The 19006-nt window shown below is 43.6% G+C and overlaps 1 protein-coding gene across 1 annotated transcript in view; it reads right to left on the bottom strand.

Annotated features, from left to right (window-relative positions):
• Positions 1–19006, bottom strand: part of LOC137379590 (adenylate cyclase type 2-like) — a 606709-nt gene that overhangs the window by 49211 nt on the left and 538492 nt on the right. The window contains exon 20 of the mRNA XM_068050644.1: positions 14726–14884. Coding sequence (XP_067906745.1) covers positions 14726–14884 — 159 coding nt within the window. The remainder of the gene's footprint in view (positions 1–14725; positions 14885–19006) is intronic.

Genomic DNA, 19006 nt, shown 5'->3' with positions numbered 1-19006 from the left:
GAATCCCTATAACTGTTGTCTAACAGTAAGTGATGTGAGCACAGGGTTCCAACGGTGATCGCTCACCATTTTACTCTAGGTTACTGTATATAATGTGTGCTGTCTTAAGACCTTGACAACTTCAGAAAGGTGGAAAAATAAGCATGGTTCAGCTGGTTCAGGCCATAGTTTAGGCCATAAACTGCTGGACTGTCTTATTGAACAGTAAACAGTAAATGTATAATGTAAAATACAAACATAGGTTTATAGTTATTACAAATTCTACTACACCTCTCAAAATCTTGAAAATAACAATGATGCTTCTTATTAACTTTCACTTCTGTCTTCACTACCACAGACTTTCTGGCTTGATCTATTGTTGCTGGCTTCAGGGTGACTATTAATTAGGAGAAAGTTAGCCTCCGATATACCAAAGTCCTTTCAAAATACACAAAAGTGAAAAATATTAAAAATTAAGAGCGAGAAATTGGGATCGTTTTCGCCCATTTTCTGGGTGTTATGAGTGCCCTTACAGCCTCAAAATGGCATCCACGTACACGCATACACTTTTGGGGCAAATTGTGCCAGACACCATATTGGTAAGGATGTTAGCGTGTGCATAGTGAACAGCTGCTGAACGTATGTCGAGTAGCAGACCATGACGTCAATCATTGTGCAAAGCTGATTGACACCAGATGAACCACTTTGGAGCTCAATGCTCCAACTAACGCTCTGTCTTAACCTCGCACAACTGAACTGGCGTTCAGCAACAGAAAGGACACTCCTACCATGACCATTTAAAGCAGGGGTCCCTAGAGTATGGCCCGCGGGCCAAATGCGGCCCAATTAATTTTTCTGACCAGCCCCCTGACAGATGCTTAAAAAAAAATCGACCACACAGATCAATTTAATAAGCATTAAGGTACGGCCTATGGAAATGGGTATAAATCTGACCATGCACAGCAGAAAAAACGCAAGCCCAAGACACATTGATGTCTCTCTAATCTCATTGGTTCAGTTCTAAAGTGCACAACTATTGAGGCCAGCCAATCAAAGGCAAATAGTGAATAGGCCTATTAAACAAAATGCATTGCACCGGTTCCCACTCTACATCAGACTTCAATATTTTTGTTGTGTCCTTTTCAAGTACCACATCATTAAGCCACCGTGTCAAAGAAACGAAAGATTGATGCAGAATGTCGCAAATTTAATGAAAAATGGTCAGACGAATATTTTTGTGTCCCTCATATAGATAAAATTATTTGCTTGATATGCCAAGAAATCATTGCGGTTTACAAGGAATATAACATTAGAAGGCATTGCGAGACAAAACACCAGGGCAGGTTTTCTGAATATACGGGTGAACGCAGGAAGGAAAAATTTGAGCTGTTGAAAAAATCCCTCGTAGGCCAGCAAAACCTCTTCAAAAGGAAATTTGAGGAAAACGTTGCCTTTGTTAGAGCCAGCTAATAAAGCTTTTGCCTTTTACAGAGGGAGAGTTTATCAAGCAGTGCATGCTACAAGTAGTCGAGGAAATATGCCCAGAAAAGTGAGACCTCTTCGAAGCGGTGAGCCTGTCAGCTAGTATAGTTACTAGAAGAGTAGAGGACTTAGGTGACGACCTGTTGACTCAATTACAAGGTTATGCCCAAAATTTTGATGTTTCTTCTATTGCTTTGGATGAGAGTAATGACATTGTTGACACAGCTCAGTTGCTTGTATTCATTCATGGTATTAACGAATCGTTCAACATTACCGAGGAACTGGCAAGGCTGCATAGTATGAAAGACACTACTACAGGGGCAGACATTTTTACAAACGTCTGCAAAACACTCAAGCGTCTGGATTTAAAGTGGGAAAATCTAAATGTGTTACCACTGACGGGGCAAGGAACATGAGGGGGAAAAATGCTGGGTTGATGGGTAGAATTAACAGCCACGTAGAATCAATGGGCATAGCAAAACCAATCGGATTACACTGTATTATGCATAAACTTTGATGAGGTTATGAAAGTCGTAGTGCCAACGGTAAATTTCATCTGTTCACGTGAATTCAACCACAGACAATTCCAAAGTTATTTGGAAGAAATTGATGCATTGTACAGTGATGTGCTCTACCACAGTAACATTCGGTGGCTCAGTCGTGGCAGAGTGCCCAAAAGATTTTTGGAGCTGCGCACCGAGATCGACACATTCATGACTGAAAAAGGCAGGCCTGTGAAAGAACATTTTGATAGCCAGTGGTTATGGAAGCTCGCTTTTCTAACTGATCTGACTCAGCACATAAATGATGTCAACATTAAATTGTAAGGCACAGGGAAGCTAATCTGCGATTTATATAGCTATGTGAAAGGGTTCGAGATGAAGCTGCAGCTGCTTAGCAAGCAGTTAGCTGCAGGCAAACTTGATCATTTTCCAGCTTGTGCAACTCTCAAACAGAGCCAAACTCTGGGAATGGAATTTACATGGGACATGGCAGTGCAAAAGGTTGCATTGCTACAAGAGCAGTTTTCCAAGCGATTCCAAGATTTCCACCGACATGATGCTGACATACGGCTTTTTGAAAATCCGTTTGCTGTTAGTGTTGATTCAGCACCAAAATCTCTACAAATGGAACTCGTTGATCTCCAGACAAACAATGCTTTAAAGGACAAGTACAATGAAAGTGATTTGATTGCATTCTACAAGCACCTCCCAAATGACAATTTTTCATGTCTGATAAAAATTGCGCGGGGCTTCATTACTATGTTCGGCAGCATATACATTTGTGAACAGACATTTTCACGGGTGAGGATTGCCAAATCAAGATTCAGATCAAGACTATCCGATGATCATCTGCCTGCTGGAGTGTGCATTGCTGTCTCCAATATGACCCCAGAGATCGGCCACTTCATCAGTGAGAAGCAAGCGCATAAATCACACTGAGGGTTTCAGAGAACGATTCCTCCATCAGGCCCGGGAGGGTGAGTGCATGTTTGTTAATGGCCCTTTGGTAAAAAAGTTTGGGGACCCCTGATTTAAAGGGATCATCAACTGCTTACAGGTTGGCTGTTAGTTGATTTCTTCTGGCTGTTTCTATGATTCTATAACTGCTCGGTGCTTTCCGTAGTTGTTTAAAGTCACAAAACTACAGGGAGTGGTGGGGCAGATGCCAAAGGCCCTTTTGCTGACTTCAAGGCTTCTGTATAAACTAGTGCTCCCAACCCTTAGAATACAGTATGACTTGGAGAATGAACAGAGGCCACACAGAGCAGGAGAAGCGGTTGGGAGAGGAAGGTGGAGGAGAAGGGGAAGAAAGAGCTCTCAGCAGGAGGCCATATTTCCCAGGATGGTCAGGAAGCAATTCTTCTATGTGAACCTCAGCGAGGAACAATGTGTGAGTTGTCTGCACATCGTGAGCTGTCTGCACATCAGTAAGGATGTCCTCACTGAAATCTGCCACCTGTTGCAGCCACAGCTGCAACCTCAGAGCAGGGCAAGGACCATATTGACAATGGATGTGAAGATGACCATGGCCATGAACTTTCATGCTTCTGGCTCCTTCTAGGCTACAGCTGGAGATATTTGCAACATCCCACAGTTTTTTATTCACTGTTGCGAAAAGGAGGTCACTGAAACTCTCTACTCAATGACAGCTAACTACATTTCCTTCTATTTTGCCAGACAGAAGCAGGTGGGGAAAGCACACAGCTTCACTAGGATTGCAGTCTTCCCAATGCTGCAGGGTGCCCAATGGTACATAAATTGCTTTGTGAGCGACATATGCCACCTCTGCCCTATATTGAAACTGAAAGGGAGATTCCATCCCCTCAAAGTTCAGCTGGTGTGTGACCATATGCAGTGAATCATGCAGGTCAATGCCTGGTATCCAAACAGCAATCATGATGCCTTTATTTTGTGGCAGTCCACTGTGCTAGCTACATTTAAGGCACCACGGCAAATCAAAAGGTGGCTACTGGGTGGATATGGGCTATCTATTGACCACATGACTGATGACTTTGGTGCGCAACCCATGCATGATGTGCATAGTATATGTACAATGAAAACCAAGCTGCCACATGGAATGTGATAGAGCAGTTCAGAGTGTGATGAAACAACGCTTCTGCTGCCTGGACTGCTCTGGAGCAGTCCTACAGTACTCGGCAGAGTGGGTGTCAAGATTCATGGTGGTCTGGTGCATGCTGCACAATCTCACTATTACAAGGGGACAGCCTTGACACCAGCTATACAGTGAGTAGTTGAAGAGCAGAAGCATGAGGAGAGGAAGAGGAGGAAAAGCAGGAAGAGGAAGGGAGGATGCAACCAAAACAGAACCTTTCTGGCTGGGCTGACAGTGAAGAACTTATCTGAGTGTGGTACCAGTAACCACAACCACAATTTCCTATCCCTGTGTCGCTGACCATCACAGTGTCCACTTGGCCTCAATGCAAAAATAAAAGCCACAACAAAATAAACATTTCAAACCAAATTTATAAATGAATTCATACTATATTGCATACAAAATTCAATTATCACTCTTGTGAATTCCCTTCGTGCCTGTCTTCCTTGTGCCTTTGCCTATCCTGGAACTCCGATGCAGTGCTACCCCAGTGGTTGCAGTCTGGCTGGTGTAAGGTTGCTGACTTTCAGTGGAGGAGACTGCAGATGGCTTTGGAGAACGACCTTGATCAGTTCTGGCCCTGGAAGACCCGGCTGCAGAAGGCACCATCTTGACTTTGGTGGCAGTAGTCTGGGCTGGCTGGCTGACAGGCAACAGCAAGAGCACTGGCAGAGTGGCAGAGGTGGGAGCAAGAATGCTTTCATCCTGAGAGAGGACAGCAGATTCGTGCAGCATGCAGCCACTGCCAACCATCCAGAGTGGCACCTTAGCAATCCTAATACTCTGTCGGAGGACAGTATTTGGTAAGTGGATTTGGTGCAGTAGGGGAGAAGGTACTACTCTGGTCTTTTACAGAACAAGCAGTGATCTGAGAGAGGGAGCCAGAGACAGCGAGACCTGAGAGTTGAAGCCTAGAGGCATTAATTAAGTGATTGTTTGGTGAATATAAAAAGTATTTTTCTCTCCAAACTGGGGCAGTCATTTAAACTAGTATTGGGGAGGTATAAGTATTGTATTAGATTTAAAGCTAAACCAGTTAAACTACTTATTATAACTACAAATTATTATTGAGTGATATTTCTCATCCTGAAACCTAATTAGTTAAATAAAACATAATAAAGATGGCAGGGCAGGTGATGTGTTGCAGCTATAGCATTTGGGATCTGGTGGACACCAGTGTGATCCACAGCAACCACATCTGCAGCAAGTGTCTGCAGCCCAAAGAACTTCGGCTCAGAGTTGATGAGATGGAGTCTGAGCAATGGAAACTGCGATGTCTGAGGAAGGGGGAAAATTTACCTGGACACTTTGTTCCAGGAGGCAGTTGCACCCCTTAGGCTAGGTACTTCACATTTGGTCCACGGTCAGGGACAGGAGGTTGTGACTACAAGGGAGGCAGGTATCAGGATCCTGAAGATAGCAATGGAGGATCTTCAGCCATTGCACTTGTCAAACAGGTTCAATGCTCTTGCAGTTTGTGTGGATGAGAGCAGGGACTGCAGGGAGGATGAGCAAACTGACAACAGTTTGAAGGGTGCTGAAGGGGGCCTTTCAAGCAGGGGGAGGAAAAAGAAATGTAGTTGTCATAGGGTATAGTTAGGGGGATAGATACTGTTCTCTGCAGCCAACAGCATGAATCCTGAAGGCTGTGTTGCCTGCCCAGTGCCAGGGTTAAGGACATCTGCTTGGGGATGGACAGGAACTTGGAGTGGGAGGGGAACAATACAGTTGTTTTGGTCCATGTGGGCACCAATGCCATTGGTAGGACTAAAAATGAGGGTCTGCTGAGGGAGTATGAGCAACTAGGGACTAAATGGAAAAGCAGAACCACAAAGGTAATAATCTCTGGATTAGTACTTGAGCCACAAGTAAATTGGCATAGGGTCAATAAGATTAGAGAGTTGAATGCATGGCTCAAAGATTGGTGTGGAAGAAATGGATTACAGTTCATGGGGCACTGGCACCAGTACTGGGGATGAGGCCAGTACAGTAGTGAGAAATGATCTTGGCTCAGAAGATCAGGATGGAGAACCAGTTTAGGTGGAGATAAGAAATAGCAAAGGAAAGAAGTCACTGGTGGGAGTAGTTTATCGGCCCTCTAACAGTAGCTACATTGTAGGACAGAGTATAAACCAGGAAATAATGGGGGCTTGGAAGAAAGGTACTGCAATAATTCTGGGCAATTTTAATCCTCAAAAAGGTTGCACAAATCAAATTGGCAAACGTAGCCTGGAGGATGAGTTCATAAAGTGAACTTGGGACAGTTTCTGAGAATAATATGTTCTGGAACCACCCAAGGAGCAGGTTATTTTAGATCTAATAACGTATAATCAGACAGGATTAATTAATGATCTCATAGAAAAGGCTCCTCTAGGCAAGAGTGATCATAACACGATAGAATTTCACATTCAGTTTGTGGGTGAGAAATTTGGGTCTGAAACTACGTCTTAAACTTAAATAAAAGCAATTACAAGGAGATGAAGGCAGAGTTGGCTAAAGTGGACGAGGAAAATAGTTAAAAGTTAAGACAGTAGAGAAGCAGTGGCAGATATTTAAGGAGATATTTCATAACTCTCAACCAAGATATATTCGATTGAGAAAGAAAGACTCTATGAGAAGGATGCACCATCCGTGGCTAACTAAGGAAGTTAAGGATGGTATCAAATTGAAAGAAAAGGCACAAATTAGTGGTAGATCTGTAGATTGGGAACATTTTAGAAACCAGCAAAGGATGGCTAAAAAAATAGAGGGAGAAATTAGAGTATGAGATTAAACGAGCAAGAAATACAAAAACAGACAGTAAAAGCTTCTGCAAGTATATAAAAAGGAAAAGAGTAGCTAAAGTAAGCATTGGCCTCTCAGAGGATGTGACTGGGGAATTAATAATGGGAAACAAGGAAATGGCAGAGACTTTGAACAGGTATTTTGTATCTGTCTTCACAGTAGAAGACATTAAAAGCATCCCAGTAATAGTAGAAAATCATGGGGCAAAAGGGAGAGAGGAACTTGAAACAATCACTGGAGAAAAGGTACTAGGAAAACTAATTGGCTACAGGTGAGGTCCCAGAGGACTGGAGAATAGCCAATGTTGTTCCTTTGTTTAAGAAGGGTAGCAAGGATAATCCAGGAAATTATAGGCTGGTGAGCCTTACGTCAGTGGTAGGGAAATTATTAGAGAGGATTCCTCGGGACAGGATTTATTCCCATTTGGAAACAAACGAACTGATTAGCGAGAGGCAGCATGGTTTTGTGAAGGGGAGGTCGTGTCTCACTAATTTGATTGAGTTTTTTGAGGAAGTGACAAAGATGACTGATGAAGGAAGGGCCGTGGATGTTATCTATATGGACTTCAGTAAAGCCTTTGACAAGGTCCCTCATGGCAGACTGGTACAAAAGGTGAAGTCACATGGGATCAGAGGTGAGCTGGCAAGATGGATACAGAACTGGCTCAGTCATAGAAGACAGAAGGTAGCAGTGGAAGGGTGCTTTTCTGAATGAAGGGATGTGACTAGTGTTGTTCTGCAGGGATCAGTGCTGGGACCTTTGCTCTTTGTAGTATATATAAATGATTTGGAGGAAAATGTAGTTGGTCTGATTAGTAAGTTTGCGGACGACACATAGGTTGGTGGAGTTGCGGATAATGATGAGGATTGTCAGAGGATACAGCAGGATATAGATTGGTTGGAGACTTGGGCGGAGAAATGGCAGATGGAGTTTAATCCGGACAAATGTGAGGTAATGCATTTTGGAAGGTCTAATGCAGGTGGGAGGTATACAGTAAATGGCAGAACCCTTAGGAGTATTGACAGGCAGAGAGATCTGGGCGTACAGGTCCACAGGTCACTGAAAGTGGCAACGCAGGTGGATAAGGTAGTCAAGAAGGCATACGGCATGCTTGCCTTCATCGGTCGGGGCATAGAGTATAAAAATTGGCAAGTCATGCTGCAGCTGTGCAGAACTTTAGTTAGGCCACACTTAGAATATTGCGTGCAATTCTGGTCACCACACTACCAGAAGGACGTGGAGGCTTTGGAGAGGGTACAGAAGAGTTTTACCAGGATGTTGCCTGGTCTGGAGGGCATTAGCTATGAGGAGAGGTTGGATAAACTCGGATTGTTTTCACTGGAACGACGGAGGTGGAGGGGTGACATGATAGAGGTTTACAGAGTTATGAGCGGCATGGACAGAGTGGATAGTCAGAAGCTTTTTCCCAGGGTGGAAGAGTCAGTTACTAGGGTACATAGGTTTAAGGTGAGAGGGGCAAAGTTTAGAGCGGATGTGCGAGGCAAGTTCTTTACACAGAGGGTGGTGAGTGCCCGGAACTTGCTGCCAGGGGAGGTGGTGGAAGCAGGTACGATAGCGACGTTTAAGAGGCATCTTGACAAATACATGAATAGGATGGGAATAGAGGGATACGGTCCCCGGAAGTGCACAAGGTTTTAGTTTAGGCAGGCATCAAGATCGGCGCTGGCTTGGAGGGCCGAATGGCCTGTTCCTGTGCTGTACTGTTCTTTGTTCTTTGACTAAAGGCTGACCAGTGCCCTGGACCTGGTGGCATACATCCTAGGATCTTAAAATAGTTGGCTGCAGAGATTGTGGTTGTAATCTTCCAAAATTCCTTAGATTCTGGAAAGGTCCCAATGGATTGGAAAACTCAAATGTAATGCCATTATTCAAGAAAGGAGGGTGACAGAAAGCAGGAAACTATAGGCCAGTTAGCCTAACAACTGTCATTGGGAAAATGCTGGAATCCATCATTAAGGAAGTATTAGCAGGACATTTAAAAAATCATAATGAAATCAAGCAGAGACAACATGGTTTTACAGTAACATAGGAAATAGGAGCAGGTATAGGCCATTCGGTCCCTCGAGCCTGCTCTACCATTCAACTTGATCACGGCTGATCTTCTACCTCAACGCCAAATATATCCTTCCTTAGGCATGAAGACCAAAACTTACACAATACTCCAGGTGCAATCTCACCAAGGCTCTGAACAATTTCAGCAAGACATCTTTACTCCTGTTCTCAAATCCTCTTGCAATGAAGGCCAACATACCATGTGCCTTCCCAATTAATTGCTGCACCTGCATGTTAGCTTTCAGTGACTCATGAACAAGGACACCCAGGTCCCTTTGGACATCAACACTGTCCAATCTCGCACCATTTAAGAAATACTCTGCATTTCTGTTTTTCTTACCAAAGTGGTTAACCTCACATTTTTCCACATTATATTCCATCTGCTATGTTCTTGCCCACTCACTTATCCTGTCTAAATCCCCTTGAAGCCTCTTTGCATCCGACTGGCAACTCACATTCCCACTTAAATTTGTGTCATCAGCAAACTTGGAAATATTACATTTGGTCTCCACATCCAAATCATTGATATAGATTGTGTATAGCTGAGGCCCAAGCACTGATCCTTGTGGTATCCCACTCGTCACAGCCTGTCATTTATTCCTACTCTTTGTTTTCTGTCCATTAACCAATTCTCAAGCCATGCCAGTATATTAACCCCAATCCCATGTGCTCAAATGTTATTTACTAACCTCTTGTGTGGGACCCGATCGAAAGCCTTCTGAAAATCCAAATATACCCTATCCATTGGTTCCTACTTATCTATTCTACTAGTTACATCCTCAAAAGACTCCAACAGGTTTGTCAAACATGATTTCTCTTTCATACGTCCACGTTAACTCTGCCCAATCCTACCATTATGTTCTAAGTGTCCAGTTATCACATCCTTTATAATAGATTCTCGCATTTTCCAGGCTTTATTTCTCTCTCCCTCCTTTCTTAAATGGTGAGGTTACATTTGCTGCCTTCCAAACCACAGGAACCATTCCAGAATCTATAGAATTTTGGAAGATGACCACCAATGCATCCATTATCTCTACAGCCACCTCTTTCAACACTCTGGGATGTAGATCATCAGATCCAGGTCATTTAGCAACTTTCAGTCCCGTTAATTTCTCCAGTTCTACTTTTTTACTAATATTATTTTACTTTCCGTTCCACATTCTCGCTAGTCCCTTGATTCTCTAGTATTTCTGGGAGGTTTTTGTATCTTCCTCCATGGAGACAGACACAAAGTATTACAAAAGGGAAAACATGTTTAACAAATTTATTAGAGATCTCTGAGGGTGTAAAGAGCAGGGTGGATAAAGGGGAACCAGTAAAGGGCGGCACAGTGGCGCAGTGGTTAGCACCGCAGCCTCACAGCTCCAGCAACCCGGGTTCAATTCTGGGTACTGCCTGTGTGGAGTTTGCAAGTTCTCCCTGTGTCTGCGTGGGTTTCCTCCGGGTGCTCCGGTTTCCTCCCACATGCCAAAGACTTGCAGGTTGATAGGTTAATTGGCCATTAGCAATTGCCCCTAGTATAGGTAGGTGGTAGGGAAATATAGGGACAGGTGGGGATGTGGTAGGAATATGGAATTAGTGTAGGATTAGTATAAATGGGTGGTTGATGGTCGGCACAGACTCGGTGGGCCGAAGGGCCTGTTTCAGTGCTGTATCACTAAAACTAAAAACTAAAACTAAAGATGTAGTGTATTTGGATTTCCAAAAGACATTTAATAAGGTGCCACATAAAAGGTTACTACACAAGATAAGGGGAGGCGGTGGCGTAGTGGTATTGTCACTGGACTAGTAAACCAGAGACCCAGGGTATTGCTCTGGGGACATGGGTTCGAATCCCACCACAGCAGAAGGTGGAATTTGAAATCAATTAATAAAAAAATCTGGAATTAAAAAGCTAGTGTAATGATGGCCATGAAACCATTGTCGATTGTTGTAAAAACCCATCTGGTTCACTAATGTCCTTTAGGGAAGGAGATCTGCTGGTCTGGCCTACATGTGACTCCAGACACACAGCAATGTGGTTGACTCTGACATGGCCTAGCTAGCCACTCAGTACAAGGGCAATTAGAGATGGACAATAAATGCTGGCCTAGCCAGCGACGCCCACATCCCATGAATAAAAAAAAAGAACTCATGGTGTTGGGGGGTAAGATATTAGCATGGATAGAAGATTGGCTAACTAACAGGAAACATAGAATCAGGATAAATAGGATATTTTCAGGTTGGCAAACTCTAACTAGTAGAGTACCAAAAGGATCATTGCTGGTGCCTCAACTATTTACGATCTATATTAATGACTTGGATGAAGGGACCGAATGTATTGTAGCCAAATTTGCTGATGATACATAGGTAGGTAAGAAAGAAAGTTGTGAGGAGGACACAAAGTGTCTACAAAGGATATAGATATGTTAAGTGACTGGGCAAAAATTTGGCAGATGGAGTATAATTTAGTGGGAAGAATAGAAAAGCATAATATTATGACATGGAGAGAGACTGCAGAATGCTGCAGTGCAGAGGGATCTGGGTGTCCTTGTACATGAATCACAAGAAGTTGGTATGCAGGTACAGCAAGTAATTAGGAAGGCTAATAGAATGTTGGCCTTTATTGCAAGGAGGATGTAGTACAAAAGTAGGTAAGTCTTTCTACAACTGTACAGGGCATTGGTGAGACCGCACCTTGAGAACTGTGTACAGTTTGGGTCCTCTTATGTAAGAGGGATATACTTGCATTGGAAGCAGTTCAGAGAAGGTTCACTAGGCTGATTCCTGGGATGAAGTGGTTGTCTTATTAGGAAAATTTGAATAGGTTGGGCTGATACTCATTGGAGTTTAGAAGAATGAGAGGTGATCTTATTGAAACACATAAGATAGCTAAGGGGGTTTGACAGGATAGATGCTGAGAGGATGTTTGCCCTTATGGGGGAAATTTTTTTAAAATTCATTCGTGGGACGTGGGCATCGCTGGTGAGGCTAGCATTTATTGCCCATCCCTAATTGCCCTTGAGAAGGTGGTGGTGAGTTGCCTTCTTGAACCGCTGCAGTCCATGTGAGGTAGGTACACCCACAGGGCTGTTAGGAAGGGAGATCCAGGATTTTGACCCAGCGACAGTAAAGGAACAGCGATATAGTTCCAAGTCAGGATGGTGTGTGACTTGGAGGGGAACTTGCAGGTGGTTGTGTTCCCATGCATTTGCTTCCCTTCAAATTGGTAGAGGTCACAGGTTTAGAAGGTGCTGTCGAGGAGCCTTGGTGCGTTGCTGCAGTGCATTTTGTAGATGGTACACACTGTTGCCACTGTGCGTCGGTGGTGGAGGGAGTGAATGTTTGTAGATGGGGTGCCAATCAAGCAGGCTGCTTTGTCTTGGATGGTGTTGAGCTTCTTGAGTGTTGATGGAGCTGCACCCATCCAGGCAAGTGGAGAGTATTTCATCACACTCCTGACTTGTGCCTTGTAGATGGTGGACAGGGTTTGGGGAGTCATGACATGAGTTACTCGCCACAGGATTCCTAGCCTCTGACCTGCTCTTGTAGTCACAGTATTTATATGGCTACTCCAGTTCAGTTTCTGGTCAATGGTAACCCCTAGGATGTTGACAGTGGGGGATTCAGCGATGGTAATGCCATTGAATGTGAAGGGGAGATAGTTAGATTCTCTCTTGTTGGAGATGGTTATTGCCTGGCACTCGTGTGGCGTGAATGTTACTTGCAACTTATCAGCCCAAGCCTGGATATTGTCCAGGTCTTGCTGTATTTCTACACGGTCTGCTTCAGTATCTGAGGAGTCACGAATGGTGCTGAACATTGTGAAATCATCAGTGAACATCCCCACTTCTGACCTTATATTTGAAGGAAGGTCATTGATGAAGCAGCTGAAGATGGTTGGGCCTAGGACACTACCATGAGGAACTCCTGCAGTGATGTTCTGGAGATGAGATGATTGACCTCCAACAACCACAACCATCTTCCTTTGCAGCGGAGAGTTTTTCTCCTGATTCGAATTGACTTCAGTTTTGTTAGTGCTCCTTGATGCCATACTTGGTCGAATGCTGCCTTGATGTCAAGGGCAGTCATTCTCACCTCACCTCTTGAGTTCAGGTCTTTTGTCCATGTTTGAACCAAGGCTTTAATGAGGTCAGGAGCTGAGTAGCCGTGGTGAAACCCAAACTGAGCGTCACTGAGCAGGTTATTGCTAAGCAAGTGCCAGTTGATCGCACTGTTGATGACACCTTCCATCACTTTACTGATGATTGAGAGTAGACTGATAGGGCTGGGTTGGACTTGTCTTGCTTTTTGTGTACAGGACACACCTGGACAATTTTCCACATCGTCGGGAAGATGCCAGTGTTGTAGCTGTACTGGAACAGCTTGGCTAGGGGCGCGGCAAGTTCTGGAGCACAGGTCTTCAGTACTTTTGCCGGAATATGGTCAGGGCCCATGGCCCTTGCAGTATCCAGTGCCTTCTGTCATTTTTTGATATTACACGGAGTGAACTGAATTGGTTGAAGACTGGCATCTATGGTGATGGGGCTTCAGGAGGAGGCCGAGATGCATCATCAACTCGGCACATCTGGCTGAAGATTGTTGCAAATGCTTCAGCCTTATCACTCGCACTAATGTGCTGGTCGCCCCCATCATTGAGGATGGGGATATTTGTGGAGCCACCTCCTCCAGTTAGTGCTGTTGACTCCTGTCAAGGAACATGGAGGAGTCCAACTCCAATCTGCAGACGGTATTGCGCAGAACCCCCACCCCACCTCTCCACAGTCTCTGCTCCATCTTCATCATGTTGCAGAGTCAGAGGCAGTCCAACTGCAGCCCTTATACCTGTTGAAGCCTTTGTGTGGACACAAGAACACACAAACACAAGAAATAGGGGCAGGAGTAGACCGTATGGCCCATCAAGCCTGCTCCACTATTCAATACGATCATGACTGATCTTAGGCTTCAATTCCACAATTTCAGGTCACCAAATCCTCTGCCCTCCCTGTAAGAAAGAAGCAACACTCCCTGTCAAATCCAGCAACTTACAACAAAACCTCCAAAATAGTCCACAGTACTTCCAGAGACTTTGCAATAGTAGAAGTTAGTGTAAATCAAATTACCTGAAGTTGGGTTCCTGGCCTTTTAAATAACACTAATGGTGGGTCCCTCTTCCATCTTTACAAATGTTCTGTTATGATTGACAAACAGATATGTTGAGTAGACCTGTGTGGCCCAAGTTTGTAAATCGTGCATCAAATCAGCCAGCATGGCTGTTTGACGTCACCATCTGGCCAGTTGGGAAGCTTCCAGCATACGCATGGGGTGCTGTATGGGTTGTGCCAGAATTGGGCAGAGGCAGAGGGCCTCCAGCTTCCGTTGGATCCTAATTTTGCGCTCTATCCTTTTGCCCTCTCATTTTCTTTACTTAGTTTATTAAGGTGCTGAGCTCTGCTGCAGGAAAAAAACGAAGAGATAATTTTTCACATGTGATCCTAGACAGTGTCAGTGCTACTAATCAATGTCAAGCTTGATCAAGTCTTCACCTGGCGTGTACACACACACACACACACACACACACACACACACACACACACACACACACACACACACACACACACACACACACACACACACACACACACTTGTAGTGTTCCATCTGTACTCCAGCTGCAGTGCAGCACAGACTGAAGATCCACCTTGGGCTTTAATAGTTAGTATACCTCAGTTCCATTTTATATATTTTCCCAATGAACCAGCTATCTTAGATTTTATCAAGGATATAGACATACACCAGAAACCAAACACTTACTTCATTTTTCCAGTTTTGAGCCAAGAAATGTTCAGCCACGTGAGCAGGAAGCACATTTTCCAGCAACACTCTGTTGAGGTTTTCCATGGTTTCTATCTCCTCACATTCTCTTTTGAATTTGTTCTTCCACAGGAAGTCTAACCTACAGTAATATTCATTCTGTTACAAGAGGACACAAAGGTAAAGAAACAATAGACAACTTATCATCTGACCAAATTACACAAGATATTAAAAACGATTCTAAGGCAAATGGAATGCATGTTAACCAATATCAGCTTATAATATGAAAGCATTGATTGTGTAAAGTCAATGGTAGATGCCACAGTAAAACTCATTATCGTACAATGTGTCTGGATAGCCTTCCTTATATGCAAAAGGATACTTTACAATAAGCAACAAATGGATACCATAAACACCAAGCATGGGGAAAGAAACAAAAAGGCAAGTAAGGTTTTGAGTAGTGTTTTGAAAGTTGGGAGAGAAGGGGCAGGGCAGAGGGAGCTGGGTAAAGATTCCCAGAGAGCTAGAGCACAGAGGGAGAAAGTGGTTAATGCCTGACGACGGGCATAAATTGGGCAGCACTACTGCAACACATGCTCGAAGAGGTTGGCCTGAGGATCAACAGAAGATCTTCAGACCTGATTACCACGAAACCAGTGAGATAGAGTTGCCAAAGGAGTGTTCCAATGCAGCTCACCAGTTGAGCCAAATCCACATCAGCTCGCATGGATGTCCACAGCGATCTTCGGGTAGATCTTGTGGGGTGAGAGGCAAGCAGGAGGGGGGTCAGCAGGGGAAAAGCTATGCAGCTATTAATTTTAGATTGGCATTCGAAAACAGGCATTAGGCCCCTGATTAGTTATGTATGAGAGATATGCCAGTTTTTTGATCTAATACTTGATCAAATTTTGCATTTGTCCTACTTTGGGGGTGAATCGAGCATGAAACATAGAGCCACAAAATTATTTGGATTTGTATGTGTTTTGCACCCAAAAAATGGGCAGAATGCATACCAATTCCTCCCATATAGCAGCCAACTAATAACTTTCAATCTAATATCTAAGTATTAATCTTTGTGTCCAGAAGCTATGTAAATACAAGGAATCTCCAAGTCATAATACTTCAAAATTTTACATTTTAATGTTCATTTAGGATTTCCTGAAATTAATAAAAGAATATCTGGACTAAAATTGACCTTTAAAAGAGTTATTTTCACATGTGGTGCCTTCAGTTGAATGTAATTTCATGGTGAATTTGTTGTGTAAATATTTATATTAGAAACAATACAAGCCCATATTTTATTATTATATTAATTGCCTTGTTCTATAAATTCAATCAGCTACAATTATTAACTGAGGATCACCTTTAAGGATTACATCAAGGGCCTCAAAATTGTAGCATTTATACAAGCTCAAGTGGACTAGTTAAAATGCTTCTCACATCTTTTTCACATGCGTCACTGTTGCTAACATAGAACTCTGCAGTAGCAGATTGTGCTGCTAGATAACACAAACAAGCATGACTCAATATCAAAAGTAACACAGTCCTTTATAAAAAGGGAATTATTGTTGAGATTTCTGTCCACTTTGCACATATCAATGAATCACTCCAAGGTCATATGTGAAACAGCCAGATGTCAAGTCAAAATCCTTTGACGAGACCCCAGGTATGTGCTTTAATCTTTCACTTTTAAAAAAATCCCCACACACCAGTGTGAATTTTCCCACTTCAGCCATTGCAAACCTCTAAGATGGTCAATTAATGCCAAATTATTAATTATGTATCTGCATAGAAACTGTGCTGAGTGAGCCCAAACTGATTTCCTTTCCTGAAGACAATGACTCCCTATTGTTTATGATTCTACACTCAACACCAGACATCAAATTACTATACTTTGGCAGAAATAGAAAACATATTTGGCAATGTGGAAGATGCATTTACTGCCATTAACGAAGTCCACATCGAGAGAACTCAGTTGGTACTGGGCCATATCAAAGGAATGGTTTAGTGTGAAGACTTGGCATAGAATCACTGAATAGAAAAGCATGATTACTTATCACACAGCAGAAAATATAAAAAGGTGGTGGGCACAGTACTTTCACAAAACCTTCAACATTAGAATGGGAGTAGGCCATTCAGTCCCTCGAGCTTGTTCTGCCTTTCAATTAGACATGGAAATTCTGTACCCTAACTCCATTCAACCACCTTGGTCCCATATTCTTTAATCAGACCACAGACCACCTCCAAAGAGTAGAATTGACTTTGGATAGCTGAATTGAATATCAACTGTAGTAAAATTACAATGTATGAGCTGAGATTTGATATAACTAAATTAAATAACAACAAATCGCTTGGATAATATTAAATATGTGCAGAATTACTCAAAGAAAATGAAGATGAAAACCCAACTACCAACCTGTGTTTATTTAATTTAGTGTGGGAAATAGAAATTACACCAAAAATTTGGATAAAAGGATTCAATGTTAAGCTTACTAAGAAGGGGGACAGAAATGATTGTAACAACAGGCCTCTGCCGCTTGCAAATTCTTCTGTATCATTATCCTCAACAGAATTAGGTTGGCCATTATCCAGCAAAGTTATCATTAAGATTCTGTATCAAGAAAAGCAGTGTGTGGTGCAAACTGGCAATAATATATACCAGTGTCAGACAAAGTTGTACCATGTTCCTACACATTTTGGTAGATTTTTTGATGACACATTTATCAAGCATCCAAGTAGGCAATGCAGGGACTAGTGGAGAACTTCGGGATCTAGACATTGCAGAAGATATCTGCCCCATTAATAAAAAATAAACAAGTCATACAAAGAAAGATAAATGGGACTGAATTTTGAAAACCTGGTGGGTGCTGGATTTGAAAATCGTGTTCTTGGAGGTTGGCACTGGCTCCTGCCACCTCCAGAATGCAAAGCAATTTTTAAAGGGATGCTGGGAACTACAGATGCCTCCAGTTAGTTGGCAGTTGAGCTCATTGTGAAGCTCATTGAAAGGCTTGTCAGGAGCAGTTTGCAAGTTTCAGTAGGAATGCATGGGGAAAGCGCAATGTCTGGATTATAACAGGGTATAGAAGTCATGAAAACCGTAGGGGGACATGAGGACTATTGGAAGGGCTGTCTAACATATTGTTGCAGCCCAGAATAAATCTCAGCTGCTTAAAAAGTGACACAGAATAACCATAGCTGGTGCTGAAAGACTTGCATTTGACACTGATGAATGACAGGAATCTGGAGAGGGATATGAGTACTCTAGGTGCGGTTTCACTAATGCCCTATACAGTTGTCGCAAGATTTCTCTACTTTTATACTACATTCCCCTTGCCACAAAGGCCAACATTCCATTTGCCTTCCTAATTATTTGCTGTACTTGCATGCTAACTTTTTGTGATTCATGTACAAGGACACCAGATTCCTCTGTACCGTAGCATTCTGAAGTCTCTCTCCATTTAAATAATATTCTGTTTTTCTATTCTTCCTGCCAAAGTGGCCAACCTCACATTTTCCCACATTATACTCCATCTGCCAAATTTCTGCCCTCTCATTTAACCTATCTATGTCTCTTTGCAGACACTTTGGCCAGGATCTTGTGGAGGTGGCGGGGCTCCCAGCGCCAGGCCGACAAGGTAGGGGGCACCCCGCCTCACCTATTTGCACCCCCTGCCACGATCCTCCGTTGTTTCGGAGGTGAAGTTTCTGGCGCCGGGATCTTCATCCCTTTAAAGATAAGGATCCCGCCTCCAAGAGTTGCCAGCCAATCAGAGGGCTGGCAGCTCAGCAGTATTGGCAATGCAACCAGGAGTCATGGCCACTGTCGTTACTGCAGAGGCCTTGGATCCAGGCCCAGCAGTGGAGACGGGGACCTCAAATAAATGAGGTGGGGTTGCGAGGGCCAGTCGGAAAGGCCCCAGCGAGGGCAGGTGGGTGGGCCTGAACTCTGGCGGTGGCGGGGGATTCCATGGAAGTGGAGGTTTTGCTGGTGGGGGTCCTCCAAGGGCCATAGATTGCCCACGGAGGAGGACCCCACCAAGCCCACAGGGAGTGTGCCTCGTTTTACAAGGCACCCTCCCTGTGTGGCGGAGGCACTCCCAGCGCTAGTTATATCCCAGCGGTGGCAGGAAGAGGCCCTCAATTGGCTTCTGGGCAGGAAGGCTCTCATCAGTCTATCCTGCCCCAGGCAAAATCGGTCCCCTGCCACCTGTTGCGATTCTATAGGCCCCCACTGCTTCTGGCCCTGCCTTGGGGGGAGCCATAATATCCAGTATTTGT

The sequence above is a fragment of the Heterodontus francisci genome, chromosome 2 (assembly GCF_036365525.1).
Source record: "Heterodontus francisci isolate sHetFra1 chromosome 2, sHetFra1.hap1, whole genome shotgun sequence".
In the NCBI taxonomy this organism is placed as follows: domain Eukaryota; kingdom Metazoa; phylum Chordata; class Chondrichthyes; order Heterodontiformes; family Heterodontidae; genus Heterodontus; species Heterodontus francisci.
This window is presented reverse-complemented; position numbering and strand designations above follow the sequence as displayed.